The sequence below is a fragment of the Filobasidium floriforme genome (genome assembly GCF_021052385.1).
Source record: "Filobasidium floriforme strain CBS 6241 chromosome Unknown HD553scaffold_21, whole genome shotgun sequence".
Taxonomy (NCBI): domain Eukaryota; kingdom Fungi; phylum Basidiomycota; class Tremellomycetes; order Filobasidiales; family Filobasidiaceae; genus Filobasidium; species Filobasidium floriforme.
Window position 1 is genome coordinate 254,792 of NW_025763642.1, and position 20,182 is coordinate 274,973.

General features: G+C 53.4%; 7 protein-coding genes across 7 annotated transcripts; 3 read left to right on the forward strand and 4 right to left on the reverse strand.

Annotated features, from left to right (window-relative positions):
* Window positions 1-7: 7 nt before the first annotated feature.
* HD553DRAFT_316992 (uncharacterized protein) lies at window positions 8-1,943 on the reverse strand. The gene is made up of 4 exons (XM_046180700.1): window positions 1,547-1,943; window positions 1,348-1,471; window positions 424-1,251; window positions 8-327 (listed from the first exon to the last, which is right to left on the reverse strand). Exons 1-4 carry the CDS (start codon window positions 1,826-1,828, stop codon window positions 242-244), a joined length of 1,320 nt encoding a protein of 439 aa, XP_046034066.1. The 5' UTR covers window positions 1,829-1,943; the 3' UTR covers window positions 8-241.
* Window positions 1,944-4,766, reverse strand: HD553DRAFT_316995 (Pyruvate/Phosphoenolpyruvate kinase-like domain-containing protein). The gene is made up of 13 exons (XM_046180701.1): window positions 4,574-4,766; window positions 4,155-4,510; window positions 4,038-4,092; window positions 3,875-3,978; window positions 3,790-3,805; window positions 3,622-3,731; window positions 3,465-3,542; window positions 3,343-3,403; window positions 3,166-3,281; window positions 2,736-3,101; window positions 2,578-2,667; window positions 2,369-2,510; window positions 1,944-2,304 (listed from the first exon to the last, which is right to left on the reverse strand). Exons 1-13 carry the CDS (start codon window positions 4,698-4,700, stop codon window positions 2,141-2,143), a joined length of 1,785 nt encoding a protein of 594 aa, XP_046034067.1. The 5' UTR covers window positions 4,701-4,766; the 3' UTR covers window positions 1,944-2,140.
* An 816-nt stretch (window positions 4,767-5,582) lies between these two features.
* On the reverse strand, window positions 5,583-8,156 carry HD553DRAFT_276057 (general substrate transporter; the record flags this gene model as incomplete). Its single annotated transcript, XM_046177935.1, has 15 exons — window positions 5,583-5,722; window positions 5,795-5,833; window positions 5,908-5,938; window positions 5,997-6,060; window positions 6,148-6,479; window positions 6,557-6,597; window positions 6,674-6,694; window positions 6,812-7,168; window positions 7,235-7,325; window positions 7,390-7,420; window positions 7,475-7,550; window positions 7,622-7,702; window positions 7,770-7,795; window positions 7,862-7,987; window positions 8,047-8,156. The coding sequence occupies 15 exons, from the start codon at window positions 8,154-8,156 to the stop codon at window positions 5,583-5,585; spliced, it is 1,566 nt and encodes a 521-aa protein (XP_046034068.1).
* Window positions 8,157-8,957: 801 nt separating this feature from the next.
* On the reverse strand, window positions 8,958-11,310 carry HD553DRAFT_299690 (D-galacturonic acid reductase). The gene is made up of 10 exons (XM_046178613.1): window positions 11,067-11,310; window positions 10,971-10,984; window positions 10,832-10,879; window positions 10,588-10,736; window positions 10,387-10,475; window positions 10,096-10,252; window positions 9,862-10,030; window positions 9,532-9,786; window positions 9,382-9,458; window positions 8,958-9,306 (listed from the first exon to the last, which is right to left on the reverse strand). The coding sequence occupies exons 1-10, from the start codon at window positions 11,098-11,100 to the stop codon at window positions 9,039-9,041; spliced, it is 1,260 nt and encodes a 419-aa protein (XP_046034069.1). The 5' UTR covers window positions 11,101-11,310; the 3' UTR covers window positions 8,958-9,038.
* Window positions 11,311-12,145: 835 nt separating this feature from the next.
* Window positions 12,146-13,568, forward strand: HD553DRAFT_114145 (uncharacterized protein). Its single transcript, XM_046176443.1, has 2 exons — window positions 12,146-12,327; window positions 12,446-13,568. The coding sequence occupies exons 1-2, from the start codon at window positions 12,218-12,220 to the stop codon at window positions 13,443-13,445; spliced, it is 1,110 nt and encodes a 369-aa protein (XP_046034070.1). The 5' UTR covers window positions 12,146-12,217; the 3' UTR covers window positions 13,446-13,568.
* A 2,156-nt stretch (window positions 13,569-15,724) lies between these two features.
* On the forward strand, window positions 15,725-17,850 carry HD553DRAFT_317005 (ribosomal protein L3-domain-containing protein). The gene is made up of 7 exons (XM_046180702.1): window positions 15,725-15,921; window positions 16,005-16,033; window positions 16,341-16,492; window positions 16,564-17,089; window positions 17,168-17,389; window positions 17,466-17,616; window positions 17,689-17,850. The coding sequence occupies exons 1-7, from the start codon at window positions 15,907-15,909 to the stop codon at window positions 17,758-17,760; spliced, it is 1,167 nt and encodes a 388-aa protein (XP_046034071.1). The 5' UTR covers window positions 15,725-15,906; the 3' UTR covers window positions 17,761-17,850.
* Window positions 17,851-18,083: 233 nt separating this feature from the next.
* Window positions 18,084-20,182, forward strand: HD553DRAFT_114254 (uncharacterized protein). Its single transcript, XM_046176444.1, has 6 exons — window positions 18,084-18,300; window positions 18,376-18,450; window positions 18,543-18,610; window positions 18,700-19,761; window positions 19,842-19,906; window positions 19,984-20,182. Exons 2-6 carry the CDS (start codon window positions 18,441-18,443, stop codon window positions 20,069-20,071), a joined length of 1,293 nt encoding a protein of 430 aa, XP_046034072.1. The 5' UTR covers window positions 18,084-18,300; window positions 18,376-18,440; the 3' UTR covers window positions 20,072-20,182.

A 20,182-nucleotide genomic window follows, 5' to 3' on the forward strand; every position in this document is an offset into this window, starting at 1 on the left:
CAATCCCCGCAGTACAGTATGCGTATAACATGAAACCATGCTCCCTCTTTGTCTTCACGGTCAATCGTCGTCGATTTTAATATCTTGAAACATGCGCGAACCCAGCGAGAGGCAATGCAAAACAAGGCCGATATCGTGACCCGTTATCGAGTCTTCCGCTTCATAATCGCATAGCATACTGACACAAACGACAGCGCCTCTGATTCATTTCTCTTCAACCCTCCTGCTAAGCTTCCTATTATTAACGGCTACGCAGAGCGCTCGTATTCGTATTCTCTCCTATGACTTCCGCGACAGGGTAGTGTGGGGCGACTTTCAGGGCTTTGTCTAGAAGGAGAGCAGACAGAAACAAGCGATCTGGGTTGAGCAAGCACATTTTTGCTAGACTTTGGAAATCACTTAAGCAGTCCACAGGCAACGTACGTTTCACCCTCGTCGAATAAAGAAATTCGGCGACGACCTCTCCCTCTCGCATCATCCCGCCAGTCCCACCCATCATGACCTGCCCTGCAAAAGCCGGATTCACCCCGGGGCCCTGTACCGTCGCTCCCCCACCCGCAGCCAGGGCATCCCTCCAGTGTCTCGAAGCCCGGTCGGCGAAAACCTTTCTCGCCATGTCCAGGTCGGCCAGAATAGGGACAAAGGGGTCCGTGTCGTCTTCGTCCTCCGAATTGAGCGAAGGCGTCGGCGAGGGGGATGAGCGAGTGTTGCGGTAAGTGACAGCGAGAGAGGTTCCGGCGGGCAAAGGCTTTCGGCTCGATCGTCGTAGTGCTGCAGGTGGAGAATCGGGGTTCTCACCCGAGAGATCTTCGTCCTTGGGTACAGCGTCCTCTCCGTTTACCCCAGTCCCTGCATGCCCTTCGATTGTCACCGTCTTTGGCCTTCCGTCTTCTCCTATCACGGTCCCGTTGCCTTCAGCTTGATCTTGACCTTGACCTCCAATCTGACCCTGAGCATTCTGATCCGACTCGCGCTCTTTTCGCTTCCTCTCCTCCTCTTCAGCCATGGTGATACTCTCCTCAATCGCAGCCGCGACCATGCTCGTAGCCGTCGACCGTCTCTTTGTCGCTCGGCCCTCCCTGTTGCTTTCCCTCGTCGAAGCTTGATGCGGTTGCGAAGCGTCCTTCCCGTAGCTGTTTCCTTTGCCTGACTGCATGACGTTCAGGTGAGGGATCATATGGGATCCTACCATTCCCGGGCCGGGCAGCATGGTCTGGATCGGTTCTGGCTCGTCAATGAATAGCAACCGTGCTATAAAAAACACAACAGTCAACATAGTCAGAAAGTATGTTTCGTATCGGACTGAAATCTAGCGAGCTGAGATTTAATAGGTCTAGGAAGACTCACGATCCGTCGCTTTCGCATTCACGTCCCATACAGAATGGATGCTGCCATAGCCAAATTTGGGGATCGCGTTGTTCCGCTCAAGGTAGCCTGCCACTGTCTCGTGGTCAAAGGCGGTAAAGTCGAGCTTCAACGGCGGCATACATTCATTCGATGTGAGCTTGGGGGAAATTCCAGTCTTAGGATTCGCTAGACAACTCACCTGAGGATGGATATCTTCCGGGTTGACTCCCGCTCCTGGCCCGATCATCATCCCATGTCCAAAACCGTCACTGCCAATATGACCAGGAGCCATCATCCCTTGACCGCGTCTAGCACTATCAGCGTCGACCTGACCGCTGTCTTTTCTCCGCTTGACGCCTCGTCGAGCATTCGAGGTGGAAGGTTGTGATTGAGGAGCCGGGAACTCGTCGGGTACCATCTCTGGGTTTTGATAGGCGTGCCATGCTGGATCTACGTCGGCGAGTCTGCGTGGGTCGTTCATGGTTCCGAGACAGGTAGTTGAGTTGTGTTGTTCGAGGATAAGACCAGTATCAGAAGCTATATCGATGATACCCCCTGGCGTTGCTTGCTATGCAGCTATAGCTAGCTATCGAGTAGCGAGTGGAAGTATAAGATGCAAAGTGCTAAAGACGCAAGGATGCGGTTACGAGCTCGGTCAAGCAAGATCGACCCTGTCGGAAGCAAAGTACGAGATCGTTGATCTGCTCCCGAGGATCAACCGATGCGGATGTTCACCTCATCATTGGCCTCGAGAATGGACACGATGGGTAATCTCAATGTCATCTTATGCATCTTAGTGAGTGATCTCAACCCTCTTGCCTGGTTGCCACTCTTTGGCCGCGTTATCCAGGTTCTGCAGATACTGGAGCTCGATTGTAAGACCCTTTGCTCGCTCCAGATCGACCGAACTCGAGCTGAAGACTTCGAGGATGTTTTGGACAACCTGTTCCGATTTGACTGTCGATCGCAAGCTGTGACATCAGCATATTACAGTCGCTTTTTAAACCGAGGTGACGCTTACCTCTGTTCGACTCGCGCACGGCATCGCATTCCTCTTGTGTCGAAGCTTCTTCAAGCTCTTCACGAGCTTCCATCACCTCCATCAACAGCTCGGGATCCGTCAGCGAATCCGATTCGGCGATGTCGTAGCCATACTGGTCAAGCTGTTCGGGAAGAACGGAAATCCTGTCAATCCTCAGTTGGCGAGACGTCATGTTGGAATATGCTTACCAGGTACTTTGCTCTGCTCAAGGGATTCAGCAGTGTTGTGTACGCCTTGTTGAAATGTGAAGACTGATCGATCGCGAGAGCGTGCTCCTTCTGCGGACGAGACCAGGCGGAAACCACTCAGCTACGGTCTCTAACGGGGACAAGGTAGATCTACCCACTTCGCCCGCTCCACTGAAACTGTCTGGGTGTATCCGCTGTTGCTTTTTGAGGAAGGTCATCCGAATGCCTCGAGAATCGATATCGAACCCGCCTCCTGGCAATTCCTCCAAGATTTCCTTAGCTGGCTTTGACATCGATGCCTCAGGGACCAAGTCGAACAAGGCGTGGTGTAGAATGTCGGACGGTAATGGGCAAGGCGTTCGGCATGCCGTACACGGTGTCACTTGCAGTGCGAGGGCTTCTCCACAATTAGGGCAACTCTTGCGTGGAGCGGATGGTCGAGCAGTACTGTAAGCTCGGGTTCCAGCAGGAGGTCTAGGTTGTAACCGGCCTGCAGCAGTAGCTTCCCGGATCGTCCGCTCGGCCTGCAGTGAATGAACTTAGCGAGACGGCCCGTCCTTACAGCCTTGGCTCAACGGATACACTTACCTGAAGTACCATCGGCCTATCGATCATCTCCTCCCGTCCATCTTCACTCTTTAGCCCCTCTGCACCGCGTTTGGACGACGACATGATGTCCAGGATCTGTTGTGCACGAGCGATGTCTAGATAAACCGAGGTCACGTAAGCCAAAAGCGTATCAGGCACAAGGTCGGCAATGCTTACCCTTTGCCGAAGGTGCGTAGGCGTTCAGAATAGTCTCGACTTGACTCGGATGGATCGCTTGCTGGAACATCAAATATCAGCTTCGAGTCCGCCTAGATTCTGACGCAAGCTCGTAAACGAACCTTTGCCGTGAAACCTAGTCTTCGACCCTCCTCGGATTCTTCCCGCAATATACACATGTCCTTGTAGTCCACGCAGACCTGGCAAAGTTGCGAGAGAAAGCATGGTCCGGTCAGTGTCTGCCACAATTGGCACGTAAAATCGGCTCTCAGAGCTTACCATGTCGATTGCAGAGAGTCCGTATGCTTTGGCTGCTATCACCACTGACGAACGGGCATGCAGCAGCTCCATTCGAGATCGTGTCCGGATGATTCCAGACGAGGCACAGACTGGCAGTAGGTCTTGGGGTCAGCGTGGTCGCGAGAGAAATCATCAAAGTATACTCACAGTCTTCAGCTGCAAACTTTCATTGAGACGAACCAAAGCTAATTTAGTCATCGAGCTAAGTGTGCGGTGTGATATGCCGACTGACTAATAGTCCAACCAGCTCCAGATTTTGTCCACGCCATGCAGCAATCTCTCCTAACCGCATCAACGCTCCTGGTGATTCGATCGAGGCTATCAATGGGATCTTTCCTGCAGATCCATCACCTTAGTGAAGCTCGCTTGTATATCACGCCAAACTTTTCACTTACTGCCTCGGTTCGAGGAAAGATTGCCGAGCGCATCTAGCATGCCTGCAGATTCGACCTATCACGATGCGATCAGTCGGTCAGCTTGATACAATAGACCCGATTTACCAACTCTCTCACCTTGGGCATCAACATCATCGGCAAAGTTCGTCCCCCGGGTTCCTTCGCGTGGCCCCAGATTTCTGCCAGATCAAGAGGGCCTCCTCCTGAATAATTACCAGGATCCTCGTAGAAGCTTTCGCTCGTTACAGCGCCAGCTTCAGATCCAGTCCATGGGTTATTAGGCCGCACGGCCACTGATGTCCCATTCAGCGGTCGATTAGGAAGATTTTGAGGGAGGTCCTGCAAGAACTTGGACAGCCGTTCGCGAGCGGAGTCTTTCGCCGTTTCGTGTACCGAGTCTTCTAGGTCGTAAACGATCGTGGAGGAATCAGAGCCGAGTGATTTCTGGAGAAACTTGTCCGAAGAAGCCGGGACTACATGTGCAAGTCATCTTATCTCAGTTCTCGATGTAGGGAGGTGGACTAGCCGGTACCGACCATATAAGAGGGATCCCACAGGGATCTGAGGGCTCGAAGTGTTCAGGTTCGCGATACGCGTACTGCCGGCCAGCCGCTGTTGCCCGAGTAGCTTCGAGCCAGTATGACGAATTATAGGTGTAATCATGATGTCCTTCCTTCACAAGGTGGTTCCGTGTTTTTGAAGACAACGCAAGGTGTTCGTTCCTAAGGTGTTATAGGTGCAGATGGAACGGGTGAAGGCCTCTTGGCCCTCGGTGCATCCTGGGGATGACGAAGCATGGGGGGGCGGCCTCGCGCTCTCTCGATCGCGCGCGTCGATCAGATTTACCGAGGTTGTCTGAAAGAGCCCAACACAAAGTGGCAAGATCGCATGATCTCTACAACAGCACAAAGACCCCCTTCAATCTGGCTGAGTAGGTCAAATGAGCATCTTGTTGCGTCCCCGCCTTTCTCCATTGTGATCTTAGCTGCTGGAAGACATATTGAGACTTTTACCTTGCCTGCCATATCTTGATGGCTATCACTTATGCGCGGGGTGGAGCGCAACAAAATATCTTTTTCGACTTCTAAGCACAAACTTGGAGTCTTTGAAGGAGGTATTCATGCTTGTTGTCAAGCCTTTGGCCCTCCCCGGACAGTCCCCAGCCTCATACGAGCTGACCAGAAGATGAAGACGACCCCGACGACGAAGACGAGCGACAGCGCGAAACAAAAAAACATGCAGGTTGCGGCTGTCACGGGTTGAGCTGGAGACTTTGGCCCCGGCAATCGAGGAATTCTCGATGTAACCATTTTCTCTTTACGACAGACGTCCTTTCGCAGATGTTTTTACTCGAGGGAATACTATCGGGATCAGCAGCATTACAATCTCACAAGCATAAACAACCCCTACAAGGACAAATAAAACAGACTTCGCAAACGCGCCAGCGCTTACGGTCTTCGGACCCGCCACGCCCCGACTTCAGACTGCCAACCCAAAGCGCCGAGCAACGCACAACTCACAACTGCCGCGGGATACGACAGCGATCTAGACCTTGTCGGTTCGATCGTAATGCGAGAACTCGCCCATCTTCTTGTCGTCTTCGTACTCGTTGATTGCGACTTCGGTGGGAGGACGAACAACGTTGGTATCGCCAAAGACCGCGGCGATCTCTTCCAACGTTTTGCCTGGCGAGCGAACGGTGATTGATCAGTCTCTCGGCAATCGGTAGAGGCGCGAGACGAAGTGACGAGACTCACCCTTTGTCTCGGGGAAGAGGAAGTAGGCCAATACGGCATCTAGGAGGTCAGAGTCCGAGACGGGTAAGCAACGGGCGGACCATCAGGACCCCTTCAACGAGGCGAGCACTTACTGCTCAAGTTGGTGGCCACGAAAAGTAGGAACTATGTTTAAGCACATGTCAATATGATGCAGGCGCGAAGGGATTCGAACGCAACGTACGAATTTCCATCCAAGGTTTTCCAATCCAATGGGCGTGAACTGAGAGATGATCACATTGTTCAACCTTGAGATTGGGTTAAAGGCGATCTATCAGTTAGTTGTGCAAGAACTCAAGGGTTTATTATGCTATTGCATCTTCCAAACGGCTTACCAATTGGCCGCAGTGCTCGCAGAGGTACCCATGGCACGCAAATTCATAGGGAAAATCTCGGACTGATAGATCCAGCTGACCGGTCCATAAGACATCGAGAACGCTCCCGAGAAGAGGAAGATGCTGGCGATACCCGCAATTCCGAGACCGCTATTGCCCTTACCCGCAGTGAACTGGCTGGCGATACCGGCTTGCCAGGCGAGGAACCCGGCCATGAAGATGGGTCCGATGATGAGTGGCTTACGACGTCCGATACGATCGACGAGGAAGGTGATGAAGACGAAGGTGACCACGAGCGACCAGACAGATTGAATCGAATTAATAAGCAGAGGCTGCAACAAGAGTGAATATTGTGAGTCCCGGTCCTTTGCAAGAGAAGGGTCAGGACTGGTAAGTTCGTTCTACGCACCTTGTTTCCAGTGTAACCAAGGTTGGAATAGATTGTCGGCGCTACATGATTGGGACGCATAACGATTTAGCAAGTCGCGCGCATGATATTCTGTAGGCCAACAACGATTGAACATACCAAAGTATGCGTTGACGTTGACTATGATCGAGTCATATGGAAAGACGTTGGAGGATCAGGCGAAGGCATACAACGAAACGCAAGATTCAGGAAGTCAGCACACGTGACATAAAACCGTTGATCTGCGCGTCAACTCACCACCGGTCCATTGACACATGGCCTGAACAAGACAACCACAAAGGGTTCGATGCAAGTTGGGCCTAGTCCTGACCAAGTCCAGAGGCGACGTGCTGACGTTCTCGCGCTCCCAACTAATTTGAGCTTGAATCTCGCTGAACTCGGCATCGATGACCTCCATGTCAGCCCGTCGTTCTCCTCCGTGTAACCGGACAAGCGCGCTTCGAGCCTCATCTTCCCGTCCGACCGAAGCCAACCATCGAGGCGAGTAAGGGAGGAAGAACATTCCCCCAAAGAGGACGACGGCCGGTACGATTTGAATGGCAAGAGGGATCCTCCACTGAGCATCGGAAGTCGTCAGAGACTCGCAGCCGAATCCTGGCGGATTTCAGATCGTTGTCTTCTCAGCTTCCACATCACAAGAGGCAGGAGCATAACACTCACCGACAAGCGAGGCAACCAAGAAACCAAAGCCGATCATCTGCTGGGTCCACCCCGACAACAGACCTCGAGCGTGAGGAGGCGAAATTTCGGCCTAGGTGATAATATAACGTCAGTCTGGTATAATCACATCCACAACTTGCCATGTCGGAGCTTACTTGATAAAGCGGCACAATCATGGACAACACCCTACCCAAAAAAGTCAGGCCAAGCTATTTTTCGAGAGGACACTCAAGCACTGACCCGATGGCTAATCCAGCGATGAATCGACCAGCAATCAGCATGCCAACATTAATCGCTCCGGTCTGAATGGCACAACCTGTTATAACGAAACAATTTTATTATGTTAGCTCTGGTCCTAGAAAGGCCTACGATATGATGGAGACGTACCAACGGTCGCAATGAGCGAACCGAGCTGAATGGTACGCTTTCGACCGATCTTATTGGCAGTGAAACCGGCCAGCAGGGCACCTGAACATCCAGACATATAATGATGAGCGATCAAAGGCGGATTAAGCGATGAAACAGGTCCACGGACCGAAGAACGCTCCACCGGCGAATACACTGAACCAAACAGAGCAACGAGGTCAGTGCAAGCTTTTTCGACCAGCACACGACGCTTGTATTGACCTGACGATGGCCCCCGTAATGTTGGGATCTACCCGTTCCTTCCCATCTACCAAGGGTGAGTTTTTCGCATGGAAGTATTCGTGGAAGCGATTGTAGGACGGCGAGATGACCGATCCGATAATACCACTACAAACGTTTCGTTAGCGATGCGCACCTTGCGCGTTTCGTCTGGACTTGGCACCGACCTGTCATAACCGAACAGGAAACTACCAAACGCCGCAAACACGGCGGCTAGATAATTGATAAAGGCGACCTTGTTATGGTGCAAGACCTTGTCGTGAGCGGCGTTGTCCATCGGCATCTTGTCGTCTCGAGTTTACAGTCGCAGATGTGAATGTCACGACCGACCCATCGCTCTTCGAACCCTCCTGTGCAAGACCAGCCTCTCGTCCTATTAGTATGCGGGGTCAGCCCACTGTCGGTGTTGAGGAGGGCATCAGGTGATCGACTTGCGGGGCGCCGCGGTAGATCTTCAAGACGAGATTCGCACTAGCTTTACCCCTGCCCAACATGCCCAGACGTCTTTGCTCGAAGATCAGGTCCCGAAACACACGCTCGACGACCTCGGGACGTTGCTTATACTCCCGTTTCAGCTCGGGACCAACTAAATGTCCCGCGGCTTTTGCTGACTTGCTGACTTTGAGGCACAACCGGGACGACAAGCGCGGCGTAGAGATCTACCGCAGGCCAACCGTATTTGCAAACTCGCTATATCTGCTCATCGCCGATGTGAACGATGTGAATTGTGCTGCCATGCGACCATGCGCAACCATTCATCGGCGATGTTAGATGGGAGATGAGTCCCGTGGTGCCAGCGTGTTTGAGCAGTTGGGGCATGCGATCCGGCATGCGATCCTTCATCGCATGCAAATTGCTCTGCTTCACATACTGTAGCGGGGTGAGACGGACGGCACAGCAGGTCGTGCCGATCGAAGATATCTCTGGACACCGCTGCGAAGGACGAAATCAAAAAAAGCTCACAACCCCATAACCGGGATTGCGTCCTGCCCGATAGGGTGGAGACCGCACGGGAAATGCTAAAGTTAGGGTTTGTTGAGATCTCGCGCCATATACGTGGGGAAGAGCAGCGCGATGGTCTGACCGATGTTATTCAATGTTGATACACGTTCTATACACATGTTTTGTCGATGCAGTTGATAACCTATCTGGAAACCCTCTATTGTAGCGAGTAAGCGCCGTTCGAGTCGACGTTGATGACGACGCTCCTCTTCTCGTCGAGCGAGACTCGTCCAGCCCTGATAATGGCCGTAGTGACGATCGTGTTCTTGATAGTCGGGAGACCGTAATTGTCAAAGTCTTCAGGCTTGGCTTCGCCCTTGTTGACCTTGATGCAGGCTTCGACCCAGGTGCTGAGACTGACGTATCCGTATCCCCTCTGACCGTCAAAGGAACCGTCGGCGGCGGGCGAATACTTCATGTAGAAGCTGAGGATTGAATGATAACGTCCGGGATCAGCCACGAGGTCTAGGAAGAACTGCCAAAGCTTTCGGAAAGCTTACGGGTTGTAAGCGGTTCGGCCACCCTCGTCGGTCCCGATCTCGTAGCCTCGTCGAGCCTGGTTGACGACAACTTCTCCCTATGTAGATTCAGGCCGCTGGTCAGCTCTGTCCGCCTGCAACCATGATAGAGCGGAAAGAGTCGAGGCTCACCTTGGAGCACACCATGTTCCAGTACTGTTCCGAATGCACGCCCGACTTTTGCGGAGCGGTCCAACTGGCCGTGTAGACCGCGGTTCCCTTCCTGCCCGGCTGCTTCAAGCTCTCCCACTCGGTCAACAGGGTAATGGTATCCTCGGTCTGAGGGGCACAGTTGTAAGGTTCCTGCGTGGCAATCCCGGTCGACGCCGAGGCGGTGACCTTGACGGGCTTGTAGAGTCCCTCGACCAACCAGGCGTGGACATCGATCTGCCAAACCGACCGACGATCAGCCTTCATGGTATCTCGATAAGCGGTCGATGCTCTCAATCAATTCAGACTCACGTGGTGAGAGTTTAAGTAGTAACTGATATCCGAGTCCACACCGGCCCATGCGCTGAAAGTCTGCAGCTGACTCTTGGGTTGAGACATGTAACTGTTGAAGAAGGAGAAGTCGCCGATATCCTTGGACCTCATCTTGGCGTCCGAGTAGACGGGGTCGAATCGCTTGTGGCTGCCGAAGATTCGGTCTCGTGAGATCCAGACGTGCGCTCTCGTAGCCCAAACTGCGAGACTCACTGTTCGACCCAGCAGACCAGTCCTCGCTCAGCGGCCAGCTTGCTCAACTCCTGATGATGCTCCAACAGCTGAGTGGCGGGCTTGGTGACCATGACGTGGTGATCCCTTTCGAGGGCGTACTTGGCGATCGGGTAGTGAGTCGAGTCGGGGGTAAAGACTGCAAGATGCAAACATCGAAATTTGGAGAAAGAGGTCGGAGAGCGAGCGGCGAGTGGAGAAATCGGTTGGTATGTCGGCGACGAATAGCGTTAGCGAGCCGATCCAGAGATCCACGACCAAGACATGACTGACTGATGACGATAGATCCCTTGGGGAGCTTCTCGATAGCCCCCTTGTAAGCCTCGGCATCCCGCTTATCGCCCTCGGGATAGGCCGTGAACCTGCGATTCGTCACATTCCTCGCCTTGTCAGCCCGCTCGTTCTCATGTCCCTTTGTCTGTCTTGGACTCCTGCCGAAGCGAAAGCGACAGCAGGGGCAGCATCAGTACTCACGAAGTGTCCATGCCATAGACGTCCCCGATGTTCTTTTGCAGGTGTTCCCTGATCTGAGGGAATTTACCACCGGAAGTACCGACCATGTTGAGCTTGCCGACGATCCCCCTTCGACGAAGGTCGAAGCAGACGAGTCCGACGACTCCGATCTATATGCGTTGTTAGAGGTAGAGAAGGTCTGGGTCAGAATCGTCTCGGGATTTGCGGCAGGAGAGCAAGTAACAGAGATGGAGCCGATGCGCACCTTCTTGTCGGACTGAGAACCACCCGAGCCGGTCCATCCGGTAGTGTACTGAATGAAACGAAACACGATCCACATATCCTCTCAGCATCGACATTCCGGTACTGTCCAGGTGCATGCTTCGTAAACAGGTTGTACTGACCTCTCCAGTACCACCTGTTTGTTACAATGGGTCGATTATGTACCAGATCAATCGATGTGCTTCCAAAGGATAGGCGACTGTTTGGGAAGGACTCACACATCAAGACTTCAATGGGCTGTTGCTGGGACATGATTTCGTGCGTTTCGTTCGTTCGGTCTTTGAAGTGGTGGATAAGGCGTATGTTCTGACTGCTAGCTTGCTAGATATCGCTAGATGGAACTGCAAACAGGATGATGTATGAAGATAGACTCGACCTCGACGTGGGTCAGTTGTACTGCCAGGTGTGTCCCAAATCCCAAGGTTGTGTTATAAACGATCAAACCAATCTCGTCAACTCGCTCGGACCGGTCCGGTTCATCCGGGTGACATGGCGCCCAGCTACCCCGGCCCGGGTGGACGGTCTTTGGTCCGGGTAGAAGAGCAACCATCCAGCATATACGCGTCGCTTTACGACGTCACGTTCGCCGAGGAAACGATCGAGGGAGGAGGGAGCGCTGCGATTTCGCTATTCAATTGCTACCCTACTGCCTGTACGTCAAAAGCTACACTTACAGCTTACAGGCTGAGTGTAGTTGGTTTCGCATTTCGAACCACTTCACGATTGCCCGACTGCGTCGGTGCTCCGCTTTGCGTTTCATGGTGAGCCGATAGCACTCGCTTCGACTCGGACATTTACAATTGGACCACGCCCATCGTACGCCATGCTCAACTTGGCTTTTATAACGATTCCCTTCAAGACGTCGACGTGAATTGCATCAGAGCGAGCTTGGGAGTAGGGAAACTCGTGAGACATATAGTCTGGGTATCGAGAGTGTTTCGACTTGTGTTTGGGACAATAAGTTCACCTGATACAAAGAGGACTATCATCTTGACCTCTTCTTACGCGTCCACCATTTACAACCTGACTCCCTCCTCGGATAATCCAATTCCGGATGTCACAGGCTCCTCGGTCTCTTTCATATTATATCGCCGCCTCTTCCAGTCGATAAAATTCCTTGTCTATGCGATGCGTTTCTCTTGTTGAGCTGAAGCGATAATGAGGCCGCGAGGGCGACCTGATGCGACTGACGAATGCACCCGGGAGCAAAAATCCGGATCCGAGCCTATCAGCTGGTGCATCAGACGTGGGATCTGATCTCGGCTGATGTCATGCTTCTGTCTTTTCGAGCTTCATAGTTTCATACAGACTCCCTCACAATCACCCAGTTCTCCCACAAAATCATAGATAGATACATCAGAGCATCCCGATGTCACGTCACGGCCCTCCCCTCAGCATGCCCACCTCTGCTTCGGGCATCTCGCTCGATCCTCAATCGTTGGAGAGGGTCATCGCGGGGACACGGCGGAAGGACGGCTCGTAAGTCCCAGCTCTCACCTGCTATCTCGAGGCCGAATGCGTAGTACACTCTGTTGGTATCCTTGTCGATTCTGGTGCTGAAGCTGGTCTGGTCTTGTTATTCTGCGTTCCCTCGTAGCATTCGGAAAGAACTCAAAGTCCGTCCGGGGTTCACCCCCGAGGAAGACAAGGCCCGCTACAAGTCTACCGGTGCTCGGGAGACGAGTCGACTCAAGGGCTACGTCCCTGGAGCTACCTCACAATCATCGGCGACGTTTGGGAAACAGGAAGCTCCGGGACCTGGGGATTTCCCAGCACTAGGTGCGATGACGGCGGCTCAGAAGAAGAACGCAAAGAGGCGGGACAAGAAGAAGATGGAAAAGGAGGCTGAGGATGCGAAAGGCTGGGATTCCGAGGAGGAGGATCAGGTCGGGGCGAGCCAGGGAGGTGCTAGTACTGGAGCAACACAGGAGGGTAAATCCGGGGCGAGCGAAACGCCAGCGGAAGATCCCAACGCCGATCCGAAACAGGCTCTCCGGCACTTGATCCAGCAGAGCGTCTCTGCCAACCCTGTCGCTCCTCCACCACGGCCCATACAATCTACTTCGACTACACCTTCCTCTTCTTCCTCGAAAGCGAACTGGAGACCGGCGGCTACACCACCATCCGCGGTCAAGGAGAAGAAGGATCCTCGTCCGGGCGGCTTGTTCGCAGCCGCCTTGAAGGGATCGACATCCAGGGAGGGGTTGGCTGGGAGTGACGAGTCGGACTCGACACTATCCAGAGGGATGGACAGGTTGGAAGTCGGCTCGAGGGACGACAAGCAAGAGTCATCGTCCGGCGAGGTGAAAGGTGGAGCGGCTTCGTCATCCACCCCTACCTCCGCCATCGCTCCTGCGCCGTCTCAACCTCAAACTCGAAAACAAAACCCTGCCAAACCTACTCCACCCGGCTCTCGCCCCGGTGATACATCCGACGCCGCCTCCAATTCGAAGCCGGGCAACAAGAAACCATCGCCCGCAAATAAATCCTCATCGACAGGCTCGCCGGCCCGGCAACGCTCTGAAGTCAGGGTGAGACCGGGAGGAGGGCTGGGAGGGTTGATGAAACAGATTGCTGAGCAGAATGGGGCCAAGTGAGGTGATGAAGTTTACTATGAGGGGAAGGAGGAGGGTCAATCAGGACCTGATCTGGGGGAGATCTGGAGAACCAGTTGACCAATCGACGAAGAGGAAAGGAAGGAAGGACTGTCGAGCAGTTTATATTGCCAGGTCATAGCGATGTTGTACGCAGGTTTCGCCTTTCTGTGTCATCAGTATATCACCGGAGCGCTTGCTCGCTTGGCAAGATCATTCGATACATCAAATACGTAATGAGACGCTTTTTTAGACGGAAGACGTGGGCAATACGTATAATCTATAATCGACCAATCGAGCTCCAAAGCGACTGCTACTCTCGGCAGTTTTGATGAAGATTGCAACGTCAAGCTGTACGAACATCTCAGCCAATGCGACCAGTAATGCTGGTAACACCCAACGACCTCTCACAAGACCGCAAAGCTCATCTCCTCCACATCTGCGAAGGGCCAAGACCATTGAGCGAGGCCACTGTCTGCGATCCTTGGGTGATGTGTTTCTTAATTCGGCATATCATCGTCCTCACTCCATTACTCACGACTATGAGGAACAGGGGGTCGCCGTAAGTAGACAGTTCTGGTAGACCGGGAGATGATTTCACATCGACGATCCGGTATACGAGCTTGTCCAGCCGATCAATCAACTGGTACAACCTGACCATATGCAAAACGAAGTCGACGTTCCATCTCACTGGATGGACTCTTTATGCATCTTGCCTTGAGGCGGATATCCTCTTCGCCCCTGCAACTCGGGCCGGGAACACATCTTCTGGCGTGACCAAATCTCATCGTCGTTGCCTGTCCTTCCGAAAGTCATCTCGCTATACGGACCCATGGCGGTCGCTGCGGCGCTGATGACCAACACCGACTACTCTAGCTACTCTTCACAAGACTACTCTTTGCAAAAGCTGCAAATCACCATGAATCTGCTCGTTCTGTCTTCCAGTCAAACAACTGCCGACCACACATCTTCCTCGCGCACATCCTCCAAGCACACATCTTCCATCAAGCGGAAACGAGTACGGACTCCATCCTGATGTTAAGTCAAGAGCACGCCACGGCACAGCTTGATATCATCCAGACTTTCCTCTCCAATACCCTGTCCATCATGGAGTCGAAGGGCTGCTATTCGAAATGTGAGGGGTCGCGATTCTCTTGGCTGAACGGGGCTGGCGGCGGATTCTTTCCTTTGATCCAGTTCAGCTCGATTCTTCCTATCGACATCCTGTACAGTGGGATTCAAACGCCCAGAGTTACCCTTCGCGTATTTACATTCTTGTCAAGCTTGGTACAGTTTGCTATTTGACAGATGATACAACTGTCACTGCTTCTCCCCGCTGTCACGCGCTTACCGGTGAGATGTGTGTTTCAGATGTTCAGGTGTCACCGAGCAACCAGCGTGATCTGGCTTGTACGCGCACTCAAGACTGTAGCAGGGCAAGGGCAGTTATCGCTGAAGAACCCCATTTGAGACTCGACTGTCTCTAAGGGCCCGACACACTGGTACCGATGCGATTTGGGCAATCAACCACGACGTGGGTCATCCCGCTTGCTGGAAAGACCCGAGCTTCTAGTCAAGTTCGCCTTGTACTCCGACCCTAATGACAACAGCTAAGGCGCATCTAGAAGGTCGTATCTAGAAGGTAAGGCTGACGTTCGCTCTTTATGAAATATAGCTCATTTTGCTTCACCCGCTCGATGCCTGGTCCAGACCTTTACCAAAGTGGTCAGGAGCCTAGCGCAGACGGCACAAGCGGAGATTTGACGAGCAGCCGCGGAGCCGTGAATAACTATGAAACAGAATTCCATGACAAGAAGCAGTAACATGCAGGCGGAGGATTGTTTGCAAAGGGAAGCCCGGGGAATGCAACTTCATTGCAATCTTATGAAACGCCAAAACGACCGAGATGGCGATGGCGAGATGAGGATGAGACGCGCGACCTGTCTGAGCTCGCTGGGAATCCGGAAATGCATCACGATGAACGACCCGGCATCGAAGTCTGGTATTGCGATGACCTATACAAGTCATCATGTCATGTCGTTCATGATCAAAGAGCAAGATAAAGACTGCAGACTGTCTCGTTCGGAATGATCAGCCTTCGAACCTTGCGGAAGATGGTCGTCGTTTCGGAGTTTACCTAACGGAAGAGTCTGCCCGCGTGCGCGCTTACGAGTTTTGCGCTTCTAGTGGGGTGACGATCCTGTCGCCGCGCACGGTCAAATCATGAAACTTGTGTATCCGCGGTTCGACCCACTCGCAACTTTTTCGCTTCCGACCGTCGCTCGGGAGCCCACGCCACACACACCTCCCAGCAATTCCTTCCCCCTGCCTGCCCGCGTTGAAGTCGTTCGACCTTGAGGTCACCGACATCGACACTCCTTAATCATCTTGGACTCTTCTCGTTGTTCACCTTCGGCACCCTCGTCAAACCACCGGTCAACCAACAAAAAAGACACTCAGCAAAATGTCTCACAGGAAGGTCAGTCGAGGAGACGGGTCGACCGAGGCGGACGATACACGGGCCAGGGGGACTGACATGCAAATTTTCTCCAACTCGAACAGTTCGAAGAGCCTCGATCCGGTTCGCTTGGGTGAATATCATTTCGGATACCTTCTTCTTGGTCGGTGGCGAGGGTGTTCGTCGGGTCGTCGGGCTGGTTGAATCGAGACGAGCTGGAATATAGTGGAAGAGAAGGCAGACCCAGAAAGGGGTGGAAGAGGGACTAGCGATGCGGGAAGCAACACTTAGACGATGGCTGGAACGGGGATCATGTTGGGCCAACTCGATCTTGCCGACCGGGACGAACGACTACGACTTTCACCCTCGCCGCCATGACGTCCTGGCCAAACGCTTTCGGACAATAAAGACTAACCCCTTCGCTCCGCTTTATCTTCCAGGTTCTTGCCCCGAAAGCGTGCTGCCCGTCACAGGGGTAAGGTCAAGTCGTTCCCCAAGGACGACCCCAGCAAGCCCGTCCACTTGACTGCCCTCATGGGTTACAAGGCCGGTATGACCCACGTCGTCCGTGACTTGGACCGACCCGGTTCCAGTGAGTTGCGGGTTGTGAGATGGTTGCGTAAAGAATTCGGCGGAGCTGATCTAGTCTTCCCCGTCCTGCAGAGATGCACAAGCGAGAGGTCGTCGAGGCTACCACCGTCATTGAGACCCCTCCCATGGTCGTCGTTGGTGTTGTCGGATACGTCGAGACCCCCCGAGGTCTGAGGTCATTGACCACCGTCTGGGCCGAGCACTTGTCGGACGAGTTGAAGAGGAGGTTCTACAAGAACTGGTACAGGTCGAAGAAGAAGGCCTTCACCAAGTACGCCAAGAAGCACTCGGAGAACAACGGTGCCTCGATCGCCCGAGAGCTCGAGAGGATCAGGAAGTACTGCACCGTCGTCCGTGTCCTCGCCCACACCCAGATCAGGAAGACTGGTTTGGTCCAGAAGAAGGCCCACTTGATGGAGATTCAGGTCAACGGAGGAAGCGTCGCCGACAAGGTCGAGTTCGCCAAGTCTCACTTTGAGAAGACCGTCGACGTCAAGAGCGTGTTTGAGCAGAACCAGGTCATCGATGTTATCGGTGTTACTTCGGGTCACGGAACTGAGGGTGTCACCCACCGATGGGGTGTTACCCGATTGCCCAGGTGAGTCCGGCCTCGAGGTCGTCGTGGTCATTGCCGTCGCTGACTAGCTGCATCTCTGTCTGCGTTCAACCTTTACAGGAAGACCCACCGAGGTCTTCGAAAGGTCGCCTGTATCGGAGCTTGGCACCCGTCGAACGTCATGTACTCGGTTCCCCGAGCCGGTCAGAACGGTTACCACCACCGAACCGAGAAGAACAAGAAGATCTACAGGATCGGAAACGGTTCGGACGCCAAGTCGGGTGCCACCGACTACGACGTTACCGACAAGACCATCAACCCTCTGGGAGGATGGCCCCACTAGTGCGTCGAGGAAGCTCCCTCTCGATAAGCGCGATGAATTTTGTGCTGATTCGCCAATTTTTGTTCGACTCCGTAGCGGTATCGTCAACGAGGACTTCGTCATGGTCAAGGGAGGTGTTCCCGGTACCCTCAAGAGGCCCCTCGTTCTCCGTGTGTCCCTCCAGGTTCACACCTCGAGGACTCACTTGGAGAAGGTTGCTTTGAAGTTCATCGACACTTCGTCGAACGTGAGTCGCCTCGTAGCCTTTCTATGTCGTCATGGACAACGTCTGACCATGCTGCGTTGTTTGCTTGTGTAGTACGGACACGGTAGGATGCAGACCAAGGAGGAGAAGCACGCCTTCTACGGTCAGATGAAGATCAAGGCTTGAGTGGTTTAGCCAACTTGACGACTTGTTTTTCCGTGAATCGCGCTCGCGACTTGTATTATGCCGTAGCGCTTGATTCATCATACGCCCAGCCTAGTCTTTTGATTCTTACCGTCCTTTCGCAACGCTCTGAACCAACCTGGATTTGCTGATCTGCTTGCCGGTGTACAACTAGTGGTTGTCGTTCAATCATCCTAGAGGGACTCACGAATCACGTGACCGAGATGATGTGACTCTCGGCGATTCCCGACGAGGGCGATCAAAGGTTGAGAGAAGCTGATTGTGCACTTTTGGGTACATTCGCCCGTCCTGCGACACCACTCTGAGGGGAATGTACTCGATATGTCAACTTGTATATAACGAAATAACGAACCATCACGACATCACGATCAGCATTGTGGAACCACGACAGTGGGGATCACGACAAGCTTCTCGCATACAGACGGGGTTCTATTCGGGAGGAAGACCAAGTCCAAGGAGGTCATCGAGAAGCAAAGCGAAGCGGAGAGACAGGTGATTCACGATGGTCCGTCTCAAAAGTACGTAAGCTCCTTTCGATATCGCCGATAGTTCTGTTTTCTCCTTATTAATCACACATGTTGACCTCTTACCTCTCAGCTCTTGATGGAGTCGAGTTCGTCCTGGATCAGACGGTAGCGTTTCAATCCGAGCTGATCAAGGATATGATCAACGGTCAGTCCGACTCGGAGAGGACGCAATTCGGACGTGAAGCTTCGAGTGCAAATGCTGACTCGACATCACGTCTTGTTGGGGAAACCGAACAGATTGCCCGGACGAGAACCAAGATATGCCTATCCCTTTGCCCAATGTTCGCTCGGAGATCCTTACCAAAGTCAGTGGAGCACCTCGCAAGAGCCCGATAGAAATAGTGACACTGGGTCTAGTCAGCTGATCTTGACTAGCTTGGCTTTCGGTATGCAGGTCATCGAATTCTGCGAATATCACCGTCCCGACCGACAACCCCTCATGAAACCAAAACCTCCTCCTGCTCCTGATCAAACCACCACCGCTAAGTGGCTCGACCAGAATACCGCGCCCAACGTTTGCGCTACCGCCGTCAAGTTGCTTGGCCCTCTAGCTACAGTACCTGTGAATTATGGTACTCTTGCTTGTGTTCCCTGCGCTTTAACAGACGCTCTGGGAGTCCCTCAAGATACCCCAGGGGGATCCGGGTCTGGCGCTGGTGCGGGTCTTTTGAGCGTCCCGGGCGGGAGTAGGAACTCGGTATCCCTCGGACCGGAAGATAGCGCCAGTCAGATTGGACAGACTCAGCCAACCGCTGAAGCATCAGGAAGTGGGAGTGGAAACAGGCAAGGAGATATTGTCAAGGTCAACGACGAGGTTGTCGAAAGGAGCCGAACCGACTCCTTGGCACCGGAGATGTCCACCTCGGTTGTTCTGGGACCGGAAGATAGCGCTAGCCGAGTCAGGGTCGGCGATGCGTCCGGAAGTGGGAATCAGGATCATGTCGGGGTCATGGAGGTGGATGTTGAGAAGAACATGGGGAAGGATCAAGGCGATGCGTCACTCGCGGTTGAGGGCGGACATGTCGATCTGGACGTAGACATGAACAAGGACAAGAAGACCGGGAGCCTCAGCGGTGGTGCCGGGAGCGGCGAAGGAGCTGGAGATGGCGTCACGGAGGAGAATCCGTCGGAGACGGTCTTCCAAACCAGTTTGGAAGCTCAAGGGAGTCTCAAGGGGGATAGCGATGGTATGAAGGCGGATACGAACAAAGGTCCGGAGAAAGAAGCTGTGAGAGAGAACAATGGTGGGAAAGCAGATATCGATGCGAATATGGAACCTCGACCCGCCGGATCCACCTCGACGGAGACGATCGATGATGCTCCAGCAGGAGCTCAAGCTGCTGGAAAGCCCGAACCGGCTCAGCCGGACCAAGGAGAAGAGAAGGTCGAGATGGTACGAATGAACGAGGCGGAGGAAGCGCTCGCGGATAAAGAATGGGACAAGAATTTCATCGATGTGAGCCCCCCGATTCCATTCTCTCGATAATGCCTTGTAGAGAGGGACGAAGCTGACAGTATGGGGACGGATATGGACAGGTCGGACAAGATATGCTCTTCTCCCTCATTCTTACGGCCAATTTTCTTTATATTCCTGCTCTTTTGTGAGTGACGCTCCCCTGCCTTCCCTCATTGTCATCAGAAAAAGCGTTCCTGCCTTACATGCGAGATCGACTTACAGGGAATTGGGACTGAGTACGGTCGGAGCTGCGATCAAGGGCAAACCGCCGGGCGAGGTCAGGCAGATGTACGGAATGCCTGACGAGTGAGTTTGCACAGGCTTGATTATGTCCAAGACGCCATACAAGGGTCGAGCTCCGACGAAAGCAAACTGATCGTATCGAACATCTGTGGAACAGCTTCGACCCGTATCGCCCGCT

Excerpts from the sequence above, each read along its gene's own strand:
- HD553DRAFT_316992 (XM_046180700.1), bottom strand. The coding sequence starts at position 1,828 with ATGAACGACCCACGCAGACTCGCCGACGTAGATCCAGCATGGCACGCC. Across the intron at positions 1,252-1,347 it reads GAATGCGAAAGCGACGGATC|CACGGTTGCTATTCATTGAC; the intron begins GTGAGTCTTCCT and ends TGTTTTTTATAG. Across the intron at positions 328-423 it reads TTATTCGACGAGGGTGAAAC|ACAAAGCCCTGAAAGTCGCC; the intron begins GTACGTTGCCTG and ends CTCTCCTTCTAG.
- HD553DRAFT_316995 (XM_046180701.1), bottom strand. The coding sequence starts at position 4,700 with ATGATTACACCTATAATTCGTCATACTGGCTCGAAGCTACTCGGGCAA. Across the intron at positions 4,511-4,573 it reads TGTGGGATCCCTCTTATATG|TCCCGGCTTCTTCGGACAAG; the intron begins GTCGGTACCGGC and ends TTGCACATGTAG. Across the intron at positions 3,102-3,165 it reads ATAGGCCGATGGTACTTCAG|GCCGAGCGGACGATCCGGGA; the intron begins GTAAGTGTATCC and ends CATTCACTGCAG.
- HD553DRAFT_299690 (XM_046178613.1), bottom strand. The coding sequence starts at position 11,100 with ATGTCCCAGCAACAGCCCATTGAAGTCTTGATGT. Across the intron at positions 9,459-9,531 it reads GGAACATGGTGTGCTCCAAG|GGAGAAGTTGTCGTCAACCA; the intron begins GTGAGCCTCGAC and ends GAATCTACATAG. Across the intron at positions 9,307-9,381 it reads GGCCGAACCGCTTACAACCC|CTTCTACATGAAGTATTCGC; the intron begins GTAAGCTTTCCG and ends TTCAATCCTCAG.
- HD553DRAFT_114145 (XM_046176443.1), top strand. The coding sequence starts at position 12,218 with ATGTCACGTCACGGCCCTCCCCTCAGCATGCCCACCTCTGCTTCGGGC. Across the intron at positions 12,328-12,445 it reads ACACGGCGGAAGGACGGCTC|CATTCGGAAAGAACTCAAAG; the intron begins GTAAGTCCCAGC and ends GTTCCCTCGTAG.
- HD553DRAFT_317005 (XM_046180702.1), top strand. Across the intron at positions 16,493-16,563 it reads CTTGGACCGACCCGGTTCCA|AGATGCACAAGCGAGAGGTC; the intron begins GTGAGTTGCGGG and ends CCCGTCCTGCAG. Across the intron at positions 17,090-17,167 it reads GGTGTTACCCGATTGCCCAG|GAAGACCCACCGAGGTCTTC; the intron begins GTGAGTCCGGCC and ends CAACCTTTACAG.
- HD553DRAFT_114254 (XM_046176444.1), top strand. Across the intron at positions 19,762-19,841 it reads GGGACAAGAATTTCATCGAT|GTCGGACAAGATATGCTCTT; the intron begins GTGAGCCCCCCG and ends GGATATGGACAG. Across the intron at positions 19,907-19,983 it reads CTTTATATTCCTGCTCTTTT|GGAATTGGGACTGAGTACGG; the intron begins GTGAGTGACGCT and ends ATCGACTTACAG.